This window comes from Thunnus thynnus, chromosome 19 (assembly GCF_963924715.1).
Source record: "Thunnus thynnus chromosome 19, fThuThy2.1, whole genome shotgun sequence".
Lineage (NCBI taxonomy): Eukaryota > Metazoa > Chordata > Actinopteri > Scombriformes > Scombridae > Thunnus > Thunnus thynnus.
In genome coordinates, this window is record NC_089535.1 from 3,577,523 (window position 1) to 3,590,560 (window position 13,038).

At 39.6% G+C, this 13,038-nt stretch overlaps 1 protein-coding gene across 1 annotated transcript in view; it reads right to left on the reverse strand.

Annotated features, from left to right (window-relative positions):
- Positions 1-3,200: 3,200 nt before the first annotated feature.
- Positions 3,201-13,038, reverse strand: part of LOC137171155 (hyaluronan and proteoglycan link protein 1-like) — a 36,728-nt gene continuing 26,890 nt past the window's right edge. The window contains exons 2-6 of the mRNA XM_067574928.1: positions 12,158-12,289; positions 7,835-7,998; positions 7,417-7,615; positions 5,401-5,703; positions 3,201-3,758 (exon numbers count right to left, since the gene is read on the reverse strand). Of these exons, the coding sequence (XP_067431029.1) occupies positions 3,469-3,758; positions 5,401-5,703; positions 7,417-7,615; positions 7,835-7,998; positions 12,158-12,260 (1,059 nt within the window). The 5' untranslated portion in view covers positions 12,261-12,289 and the 3' untranslated portion in view covers positions 3,201-3,468. The remainder of the gene's footprint in view (positions 3,759-5,400; positions 5,704-7,416; positions 7,616-7,834; positions 7,999-12,157; positions 12,290-13,038) is intronic.

Sequence of the window (13,038 nt, forward strand, 5' to 3'; positions counted from 1 at the left end):
ACGGAGAGTGACATGCCGTAACTATTTCCTGGCCGGGAACAGTAACTTCCAGTTGCACTCCTCCAAAAATGTCAAACTATTACATTAACAAACAGACATTTAACATTGTTTGTAAATTGTTTACAATGACTGAAAATAATACAAGTTTAAGAGGAACAAATCTCTTCGGTACTGTGTTCACTTCACAGCTGTTGTTCTGTCAAACCAGAGTTGAATCTCACTAATTCTTACAGAAAGCTATTTTTACGAGTCCATTCTTCAGCGATAAGTGTAGCAGGACTCAGTGGCTTGTCAAAGGTGGAGCCAAGTAAAGCTAAACCTACCTCAGCACCAGTGGATGACCTAAACCAGTGTCGGGGGCCAGCTGGGACTGTGCTCAGTGAGCTTAGACTTGATCAATGTGCACCGTTTACCGGGTGATACCCTTACATGGAAGAAGCCCTTAGTGCCTCCATGCAGGAATTATTGGTATTTTTGGATGTATTGTATTTCTGTCTCATTCAGCAGGCTGGTGCAGGTTGGCTGATCGCCTGCTGTGTCTGCATTCAGAGACAGGTCAGCCGGTGCAGAGCTGAGTCCTGCAGAACTTAGATAGCGATCAGTTGGCGAGTTGCTGCCAGGAAGACCAGCTTCATCCCAACTGTGACCTCAGCTCTCCGTACGTCACTCACAAAACTTCCTCCATGCAAACCTCAGGGGGAAAAGTTTGAGACGTTAGTTTTTTATCTGTCCACAGTCTGCATAGAATGATCAAACACAGTGATCGTTTTGTTTCAGTCTTGGACATAAAATGTGCTCAAGTGTCACATTTTGATTATTTGATTATTGTTGTTTTCAGACACTAAAAATGACATTTTAGTCTCGTTTTCATCAGTTAAACTTTAGTGTAGTTACAATCATGCCTCTGTAGCATTCTCAAACCAGACCTGTCGCCTTCTTTGATGTGTAGTTGTCATGGTTACAGGTGTTGTTCTTGCATAAAAGGCATTGTTTACTTGTTTAAAGTGCCCATGAGTCACTCCATTGGAATATAGGTGTCATTCTAAAACTTTGGCTATTTGAACCATGGATGTATGAGCTGTATTAGTATTAGGATGTAAGAACTGGATACCAGGCTCCAAAATGGTTCCCATTCACTTGAAGGGTAATTGCTTGCCCAGTGAATAAGCCAATAGATTAAAAATTGGCAGCCAGACTGAATGTCGGCACCGTATCAGCTCTTAAACAATACGCTCACTTGTTTAGCTTCAGACCAGCCGTCAAAACGTCAGATAACGTTAACACAAAACAATTCCTTTAGCAAACATCAGGGGGAAGATTTAGATGGTTGACTGCTGACATTAATCCTGCTTTCATTCACACTGATAGCTTATAAACTAAACAAGAGATAGCTGACGGAAAGTAACATAAACGTTACATCCATAGCTTGATAATGTTATTTAACGTTAGCTTACCTTTTTATTAAAGTCACAGTGCTGACATAACTTCCTCGTCTTGTCTAATTTTCAGTGGGACTGTAGATACATTTAGTCCATAAATCTGTTCCTTCCAATCATTACATTGAAACATTAATTAATTAATGTTCATTCATCTGTCATTAACATTATTGTTAAGGTTTTATTCCTTTTATTCCTTCCATTTTCATACTTTTTGAGGCTTTTTTCCATCAGTAATTTCTAATTTTATTTAGTTGGTCCCAGTATTTTTCACTGTGGTTTTTGTTTGACAAAGTTAACACTGATAAAATTTGCAAAACCAATTTTTAAAGGGCCAGTGTGTAAGATTTAGTGGCATCTAGTGGTGAGGTTACAGATTGCAACCAAATGAATACCCCCCCCCCCCCCCCCCCCCAACCCAAGTGTGTAGGACAACGTACGGTGGTCACGAAATGAAAACTGCGAAAGGCCCTCTCTAGAGGCAGTGTTTGGTTTGTCTGTTCTGGGCTACTGTAGAAACATGGCGGTGCAACATGGCGGGCTCCGTGGAAGAGGAACCGCTCCCTCTGTAGATATAAAGGGCTCATTCTAAGCTAAAACAAAACAATTCTTATTTCCAGGTGTTTATACACTAATTAAAACATACTTATCAATATTATATTCCATTGCTGCCAAGTCTGTTCTGCTAGATGCCACTAAAATCTACACACTGCACCTTTAAATTCCAAATTTCCACACACCGCGTTGGCCACTATCGCTGTTTGTCCCTCATAACCAGCTCTGCGAGCTAGAGAGGAAGAGTAGAACGGAGCAAGAAAGTCTGTAGAGGAAGGCTGAGGTCACAGATGCCGGTTATTCCTGGCTCTAATCATTCACTATAAGAAACTATTTGTATCAAAAATAGCAGTTTATCAAGGCGCTAGATAGATAGCGTGTGTGGAGCTACGCTGTGTGCTTGTAGAAGCTAAGTCATGCTCTGGAGTCTAAGTTAAAGCCAAACAGAGATGCAGCCACAAGGTCTAATTAACTGTAAAACTGCAGAGTGACAACACTCTCCAGCACAGGACTCTATCTATTTATGCCAGGCATTTTCTATTTCTGCACAGGATAAACTACTGTTTGCCTCCTCTTGGCGTCTTCTATATGTTCAGTGCAAAATTTCACATCTTTTTATTTTATCATTTTTAGGATTGTGGCGTTCTTGTTCTATGTTTTATGTAAACCTAAGAGACTTGGATAGACAGTTTGGCCAAAAAGACAAAAAAAATAATAATCATGTAAATATTACTATATCAAAAAATAGTCATTAACAGATTTCTAGATAATCACATTCTACGTATTTAGAAAACATAAACAATGCTAAGAGTTGGATTTTCCTATTTCTTATTCGTTTTGGTGATGAGACTGACACATCTGTATAAAAACATAAAATACTGGACGGTATGATGAAAGTACAAACTACCAGTCGTAGCACCTTGTAAAGTTTTGGACAGCAAAGATCGGTTTAGCATCACAGGTCAGATCTAACCTAATCTTCCTTTCCGTTTGTTTTCAACGGTGTTTCATGGCTTTGTTGTTGTTCCGGGTCCTGAACAAAATCAAAATAAGTGCCCAAAAGTATCAGTCCAACCACGAGATGTTTAGCTGTTAAACTCTCAGTTCCTTGTTTCATGCCGAGTCCGTTCTTGAATGACCGTATCGCTGTGGCTGTGTGATATCTTCCAACCCTCACCCCCCACAATAACCCCCCCTCCCTCCCCCCTCAAAGGCATTGATTAAATAATATGAACCTTAAATATGTGTAAACTATCCCTCGTTGAATATCAGGTCCCAGATTACAAAGCAACATGACTCTGTCTTAATGTTTCCATGAAATAAAGCATCACAGTTTGAATGTGTTTCTTCATACCTCCTCTGTCTCTTTTTCACTCCACTAGTGTGTTCACTAGTGTGTGTGTGTGCATGCTAATTTGTGTGTGTATATGTGTGTGTGTGTGTGTGTTTGCAGGTTGTCAGTATGTGTGTTTGCAGCTCAGTTGTCGCCCTTGAAGCAGTAAACTCCGTACAGCTTGTGCTTTTTGTCGGGGAAGCCGCTGAACCTCACAGCAGCTTCTGTGGGACTGCAGCGCCGGCGAGGGCGGGAGATGGGATAACGGACGCTGCCGTCGGCCAGCCAACCGGCGTCGCAGCGGTCGTAACCCAGCAGCTTCCAGGCGGCGTACATCTGGCCAACCTTGGCGATCTGAGCGCCGTCTTTTTGACACGCTCTGACCGCCTCGTCGTAGGTCAACTTAGACGGGTGGATCAGGTAGTAGAACCGACCTGGGAAGACAGAAAAAGGAAGATGAGCACAAAAAACACATAAAAATAGGGATGCACGATATTATCCACACGTCATCGGCATCAGCCCGAAATGAACATTTTCTGCCGATTATGCGAGGCCCATATGTTGGAGTCTGAATATGCTCAGTGAGTTTTATGGAAATGTGCTCATTTTGTAAAAAAACAAAACAAAAGTTTTTACCAGCCGATAGTGATACATTAAGAGGTTTCAGCCTCAGAGGACCATGAATATACATGGAAAGTTTAACAGATATCTCTTTCCAGTATCTAATGAAGGTCTGAAGGTGGAGCTATGTGAGTGTCCAAAACTGGAAAAGGTTCATCATCTGTAGAACATGAATGTGCTCAATAATTTATTTATTTTTTTGACCATTAGATTTTAATATCTTGGTAAAAAAAGTGGAATTTCTGACTTGATGGTGGTTTCATTCTTTGAAGACCATGAATATCCATAAAAACTGGACTGAAATCTGGTCAACAGACATCTGGACTTGAAGGTGGAGAAACTGTCAGATTTTGGTATTTTTTTGTGAAAAATTTTTGGCACAATGTTGTCAGAGGAAAAGTCCAGCTGCCGCCAATCACATTAAGATTCCTCATCTGTGGAGCATGACTATCTCCTGGAAAAGAGATAGTTGTCCTTGCCCAACATTTAAATGTTTCCTGCTTGCATGACTGCAAATGAAAGAATCATCTTTGTTTTAAAAAATAGAAGTGAAAATATAAAATAGAGGAAGGTCCTATTCTTATGTATTTGTGTTGTGTTGCACCTTTCCAATCACAGCCCAACCTGAAACATGCTGTTAGTAAATTCAAGTGAAAAACCCTCAAAACACACACATCAAAATACTGTTTAACCAAAAAGTTCCAGTAACTCTGGAACCAAAGGAACTTATTTCAGGAATTAAAAGTCATTTTTTTCTCTTACTGTTCTAAATTAGTTGTGAAGCCGACAGCAAAGCTTTACTTCATTTAACGACTTTTTGATGGTCTGACCAATCAGCTGGCTGGTTTTTATTGGACTATTGTCTTAAGGGGCAACCTTAAATAAAGGTTTAAACTATAGACTGTATAAAAATATGGACGTAGTTACCGTGACGTCACCCGTTGCTTTCTGAAGAGCGGTTTTGAAGTTCAAAGTGAGCCACTCCGGCCGACGCCATCTTGGCAGTGCGTGATGCTGCCTAACTCCCAGCCAATCAAAAATGGGCAAAGAGGCGGGCCGAATGGCTGAAACAAGCCACCTAGCAGCTGGCGGACCTGTCACTCAAAGCAGCCATGTCCTTCATTATGCAGAACTTTACGGCTTAATAAAATTTAAACGGGTGAGTTATAAAAAATTCACCCCCCGTACAGTTGTCATGAAAGAGGAAATTAGCTACAGAGACCAAAACCGTTTTTTGTACCAGGCTGTAAACATGTTTATTTCTGCTGTAAAGTTGGGCATTTTAACATGGGGGTATATGGGGATTGACTCGCTTTTGGAGCCTCAAGTGGTCATTCAAGGAACTGCAGTTTTTGGCACTTCCGCATTGGCTTCATTTTAAAGCCCCGGAGGTTGCGACTTGGTTTAAACACACACACACAAACGTACACAAACACACAAGTATAGTATCCTCACCTTTGTAGTGGGAGGTGAAGCAGAACACATCGTACTGGTTCTTATCTTTGTCTCTCACGCCGTAGTTTCGGATGCCCGGCACCGTGTTCTTGCCTCCGCAGGGTTCTCTGGGGGTGGTGATGGGATACTGTACTGAGCCGTCGCTCAGCCAGCCGGCGTTGCACCAGTCCATCCCTCCTCGCCATGCGTCGTACAGCTGGTCGAAAGACGCCACGATGGCGTCCTGGTCACGGCAAGCCCGCTCGGCGTCGTAGAAATTGAGGTTGTAGCGACCCAGGCGTGGGAAGTAGGGGAAAAGAACACCTACATATAGAAGGGGAGAGCAGAAGAAGACTTTATACGTGTCTCCTTAAGTATTTGAGACTGGATGACTTTAGAAATTATCAACTTCTATTTTCACCATAAGTGAAATATTATTAGTCTTAATAATATTAAGTTATTATTAAGTTATACAGGTGCAGGGAAAACACATCCTAATAGAATAAAATTGTTATATAAAACAGTTTGTTGGTTGTATCTGAGGCCATTTGTCATCATTCCGGTCAGCAAGTGAGGGCTAATAGAGTTACAGCAGCTTATGTTAATACTCATCTGTAAAAAAAAATGACTAATAAACAAGAACATATCCTCTGTTTTACATCACTAGAATAGAAACTGATCATTTATCCACACACAATAAACAGAAAGCTGCTTCATCACTTCAAAGGTCTTTAAAGCCCTTTCACTTACATTTTCTTGTACAATATTATTATTAAATGCAATATAGTGCTGATAAGTGTGGCTGGTTGAAGCTCAACGAGGGCTTTGGCCTAACTCGTTTACGTTAGCTTGAGGAGGAAAAACTTCCACTGGACTCCGATGTAAAAATGATAAAACAAGTATTTATTCCACAGTTTGTAGTATCTTCTTACAGGAGTATTCAAAGCCAAGTTCTCCTAATCAGCAAACTGTACTACGGTAAGAAAACCGTGTGGCTCGGTCTTTACTAGAGCCTCAACTCTTCGAAACCACAGGTTCACCCTAGTATATCTCTTAAAGTGACAGTAACCTACTTCACTGTGTTAACAGAAAGCTTAAATAATGTTGCTTTACATCAACATCAATTAAATCAAATAATTATTAGCTGAACTTTAACAAATTACTATTAATTAACTTATTCAATGACATACATAATTTCAATTTACATCAATTGTTTAACAAAATGTAGACTCCACTTATTTACTGAACTAAACATACATAAACATAACTTGGCTCCCACAATAAGTGTCATTAAAGTTAGAGCTGCAATGATTAGTTGCCAACTATTTTGTTTGTTTGTTAATAGTTTTGAGTCATTTTTTTTAGGGAAAAAAGTCCAAATTCTCTTATTCCAGCTTCTTAAATGTGAATATTTTCCGTTTTATTTAGTCCTCTATGACAGTTAACTGAATATTTTGGGTTGTGGACAAATCAAGACATTTGACAGATTGATCATTACTGAAAATAATCATTATGTGTCCCTAATTCAATTACAGGAGAACGGTTTGATCATAAACATAGAAGCAAAAGCAGATAATTACTGCTAACGACTTGGTTTGGTGTGAACATTAACATGTGCTTTGTAAAACTTTGCCCCCTCAAAAAAAAAAAAAACTGACACCCCTGTTGTCATCCTGTGAGGTTTGTATTGAATCCTGGTATTTAACCTGATGAGTGGAAGCCAGGTCTCGCTGTGTAAGCACAGCTGCTTCCCTGTCAGTCTGGTGCCAGTGTGTTTGGCTTCGGGCAGTAATGGCCGATGTCTCTGGCTGCTCTCAAACATAATGAAGGTGCTCTGACACTGATGTACACGATGCTTACAGAACGCACCCGTCCTGACTTTCCCCCGAGCGGTCTCTGCCCACGCTGCTAAATTTAGTCTGACTGCAGCTTGTTACAGTACAGTGATGTTTAACAGCCCTTTTTTATTTTTAGACAACACAGCCACATCCTTATTCTTTGACATTTTTTAAGAGATATCTCACTGAAATATCGCACCTTCCAGGTCAAGTGACACCACCACCGTCCCGTCTTCCAGCCCATCAATAACTTCACATTTATATTTCCCATAATCCTCCAGGGTGATATCTGTGATGACCAGAGACGCGTCCATCGGAGAGGATCCTTCTAGGTGGACGCGTCCGTGAAAACTGCCGTAACTCCTTTTGTGATAATCCATAGCGACAAAAACATCCACCTGAAGCAAGATAAAGAGAGGTCAAGATGCTGTGAAACTGTCCTTCATGTTTATTTGTTAACACATTAAAAAATACAATTTTTTATAAAAGATTTAATGGTTTAATATGTCTTTTGTTTACTGAAAGAATCCTGACTTTACTTTTAGTGCCTAAAACTGATACTTGATGCATCAGTATGTCATCACAGATCCTCCATAATGTGTAATATAGCAAATAACCTCTTTCAGGTAGTCTGAGGTCAGTTTGGTCCACTTGACCCTCATCTTACGATTGGGTGCCAGCGTTTGGTCCCTCTGGATCTTGCACGGTAAGGTGGCGTTTCCTCCTCGCCGAGACACCACCTTCGACTGTTCTGCCATCACCGAGAGTCGAGGACCGTTCTCTGCAACACAGACACAACATTACACACTAAATAATAACACAGTATTATTTTAACAAATCAACTTCTAGGGTCTGTATATCTATTGTTCTCTATCTTATTTGCTGATATACGAGATACAACATGTTAAATAGTGAACTTCAGAGGTGCTGGTAGGTGCATTTTTTACAGTCTTGCTGTTTCCATCTGCCTCCAGTCTTTATGATAAGCTGAGCTAACAATGTCCTGACTCTGGCTCCACACACAAACATAAGCTTAATGATATTCTGATTAATGATATAGTTCAGCATCCTGATGGGTCCTGACAATAAGGTTGCGTTTTTTCATGTAAAGCTTTGGGTTCAGGTTGGATTATTTTCTCTCACTGACTCTCAGCTAATCGTCTGTGTCGATGTGTGTCATATGTTGCAAGTAGATACACATTGATCTCTGGGGAGCGGGAAGAGAAACAGAGTGTAGCCAATGTGCTAGCATTAGCCTGGCGAGCTAACAGTCAGTAAAAATCCCCAATGATTGGAGGAAGGCCGCTGCATTGTGGAGTTGACTGGTTAAACGACATAAAAATAATTGGCAACTATTTTGACAATCGATGAATCTTTCCAGTCCTTTTTCAAGCAAAAATAATGAAAAAAAATGCTTCACAGTTACATGTTCCAGCATCTCAAATGAGTATTGGCAGCTTGTCTTTGTCAAAAATGACAGTAAACTGATCTTATCTTGTCTTATCAAGACAATTGAAGACGTCACCTTGGTCACTGAGAAGTTGTCGTGGGTATTTTTTCACTTTTTTTGACATTTCATAGAACAAATGATAAAAATTATTGTAGTTGCTGCCCTAGGATACATTGTGACCTTGTTGTGAAAACAGATAAAAACCTCCACAACTCTTAAAAAGCATAATTTTGTGCCTTTACAAAGATCTGTTCTGTTCTGGATTATAAATGTTTGGACTTTCAGCTGGGAAAGTTGTTTTGAGTTTTACAGCCATGTTGATCTGGACCATAATCAGAAAAGGTGAAGTTAATCTACTAACCAGCGAGGCAGATAATTTATTATTTTGAGATGCTGCAGTGTTACATTCTGGTTGACTGCAGTGTTTGTATTGCCACTAAACCAACAGCTCATCAGCTAGTAGAAGTTTAACACTTCATGTTTGGCGCTGTGCAATTTTTTTTTTGTGTGAGAAAGCCTTTTATATACAAAATAATCATATAAATTTGTTGTTAAAGAAGAAAAATACAGCCTTGGGTCGGGTCTGAAAGGGTACAGGCCTGGCTCAGGTCTACAATAAGCATCCCTTTAACATCGGGTAGTTCTCAGCTCATCCTCCTGGATCTGTGTGGTCTTTGCTTCTCAAGGTGAACTGAATCGATAACTATTATCTCCACTGGAACTGTTAAATAATGTCCTACTGCCTGGCAGCCTGCCAACAGAACAGCTTAAGTTTAAATGAGAATATAAATACATGAGAGCATTTTTATTTGCACTTGAATGTGTTATTCTACAAGGTAACGCGTCCATATTTCAGTCAAAACCTGCTACATCCTGTTCAATCCTCGGATAACCTCCATCAGTAACAGTGTTTTCAGATTCCCCTGCCTCCTCCCACGCTGTCTGACCACTGCAGCATTTCACTTCATCCGCTGCATAAGCATGTGAGCTTATCAGTTCACCTGACCAAACAGCTGATGGCACATTGATCCCGCTGTATGTACTGAGCTGTTAGAGGGAGAAAGTGTTTCTCCTGTGAACTGCTTCCTCAGTCGACTTCCTGAATCATCACACTGATGTTTGTCACTAATAATCTGCAGCATCAAGCCAATAAATCAAATGTGATGTGATAATGTGTCTTTTACGGTCACTACAGCTCTGACACGCAGTTAGTTAGTTAGTTAGTGTTACTAGTTCTTAGTTAGCAGTTAGTTGACTATTAGTTGGGTAGTTATTAGTGGTCAGTCATTATTTTTAAGTAAATAGTTAGCTATGATTTAGGAAGTTATTTGTGAGTACTAAGTTACTTTTTAGCTTTTATGTAGACAGTTAGTTAGTTAGTTAGTTAGTTAGTTAGTTAGTTAGTTAGTTAGTTTAGTAATTGGTTGGGTATTCGTTTTTGGTTAGTTAGTCATTCGTATTTAGTTAATACTTAGTTGCTATTAGTTCAGTAGTTATACAGTGAGTTAATTAATGGGTTACTACTTTTTAATTAGTTAGTTAGTTAGTTAGTTAGTTAGTTAGTTAGTTAGTATTAGTTATAGGAGTGTGCCTGAATACAAATACGTTATTTGGCAAAGCACAAATAGTGGGTTTTTTTTTTTTACAAATATTTGTTTTATACAAATATTTCAAACTTAAATTTTAAACTATTTGTTTTCAGAAAGAAAAAAAGAGCCATGTCAAATACCAGCGTGCAAGTCGGTTACATCGCTATCTCAGTGTCTCTCCTCTGCTCTGCTGTGACGTCTATCAGCAGGTCTCAATGAGGGGAGTCACATCCACCTGCTACATGACGCACATTTCCTAATTTGGACATCACTCCCAGAGTTGGGGGTGTTTCCCAGAGATAAAGCTGAGCTACTGACACACATGCAAAATGCTCCCAAGGGACTCTCCATAACCTGTTGTTCCCCTTCTCCTTTCCACAAAGTTAGATTGTAAGAAAATAGGCAATAAATGAAAAGTGCAAAGCAGTAATTGCCCTTGAAGTTCCTCCCTACACATTACACGGTGTGCTGTCTCTGTGTTATGGGTGTATAAATAGGTAGAGGTCGGTAGAGGTCTGTCTGCAATGAGTTGATGAGTAAAGTTTTATCTCAGTAGTCAGCGCAGTCGTCTATGATCTGAGAGACTCCAGTTAAAGACCCGGTGTGTGGACCTCCTCCGTAAGGTAGTTTATTCATTAACAGTTATTGTAACACTTTAATTTTCTAAAATTAAAAGTGTAATAAAAACAAAAACAGCCTCTTTCCACTTTTATCTGAATACAAATACAAATACAAATAATTTTGCTGCCTCAACAAATACAGATACAAATACAAATACTGGGCTCTCTGCACATCCCTATTAGTTAGTTAGTTGGCTATTTTGGTTACTGATTAACGTAATGATCGGTCAGGTTGTGAGTTAGTTTGCAACTTTTGGTTAGCAGTTAATCATTAGTTACATTAGTTACTTCTTATTTCTCTTCTTCTTCCAAATTACTAAATACAACATAATTCTCTGTGCCATTTTCAAATTTTAAATGTAGGCAGTCATGGTTTAGTCCATATGTCATTATCATATTGGCAACACTTTACTTTACTGTATGTTCTCTGGACAGCAAAATGGATTATTTCACTCCCCCATCAGTGCCGGTCACTCGCTGCTGTCTACATCCAATTTATGTTTTTTTTTTTGTTGTTGTTTTTTTTAAAGGAAATTTTTAAATATACAACATATCTTTATCCTTTCTGTTGTTGTTGCACTGCTGTAGACTGGGAGGAACAGCATTTTGTTTTCTTGTGTATCCAAATACACTAGAAAATGACAATAAACTAAATTTTGAATCTTGAATCTCCCTATTTAACATTTATAATCAGTATATAAACAGTAAATAAATGGTTAATAACACACTATAATGTAGTTATGATCAGCTATAAGTACATTTTAGGTGTTTATTAATATTCAGTATTAGTCAACAACAGAAACTTCTCCTATGAAAACATATTTTATATTATCACAACAACTGTGTCTTACTATATTGTCATTCATTATCTGTTTATACAGCAGCCTCCACTAATGTGTGTCCACAGGAGGAGTTATAGTTGTTGACTATTGACCATTTATTAACTGCTTATATACTGATTATAAATGTTAAATAGGGAGACTTAAAGTAAATTGCAGAACTCAGCTGTGTTTTTCTTATAATTTTTGAAGACTTGACGGGTACAAACTTTTCATCTGTGAGTACTGATAGCCACATGAGATAAATCTCTTATCTTGCTGAGCAAATTATTCCCCACATAGCAGTCTTATCACCAAGATAAACTGAGGAAACTAATGACACTGCAGAGTGAGTGTTGTGGTACGAAACACAGAAAAAGACACACCAAAAGGCCTCGCTTGATTCTGCACTAAAACAGAAAATAATAACGCGAATGACAGAAAACACACACTGTACACTCACCTACGACATAGATGGTTCTCGAGTGCTCCAGTTCAGGATACAGAGTGTTTAAGTTGTCTGCCACACCGAGCGAGATCAAAGCACAGATCAGCACAGGAATCATCTTCACTCACCAAACTGGGGGTCCGATCACTGCAGAGACAGAGAGAGGAGGTGAGAGGGTTATGTACTGTAAAATGATCCTTTAAGAGTCTTCTTGTAGTTATCAGTCAGCTATGTCTTGCATCAGTGTAAGACATAGAGAAAGGAAAAGTTCATATAAATTACAAGAATGTTCTGTAAATGCAGGCACAGTTCAGTTCGATAGTGTTTCTATCTGCAGTGCTGTTTCTCCCCCTGAGAGCTCTGTTATTACTGTGGGAGTGCAGAATAGTCTGCAATCTTATGACTGAACATCTGCACAAAACACACAGTTTAAAAATCAAACTTGTAACACAAAGACAAGGCATGACTACTCATATTAGAATTAGATTAGCATCATCGTCCTCTGTGCACAAACTGGATGTCCCACAAGAAGCTACATGCTACAGAGGACCACACATGGTACAGCTGAAAAACACACGCATGCAAGCGCACAGCATGAGTGTATACATACATATATATATATACAGTATATATACATACTGTGCAGTAAATAGTCTGTGTCATCCAACAGTGCGAGGAGGCAGCATGTCCCGATGACACTGACAATCCACAACTTGAGGTGGAAGGAATGTGCCACAGTGCAGCGTCACCCCCCCTTCCCCCCCTTCCCCTCCCTCCCTCCCCCCCATCACCACCACCCAACACCACCTCAGGCTTCATTCACACGCACACACACACACACCGACTGCAGCACATCCTCTACACATTCTGATCCCCCCCAAAAAACACAGGGATTC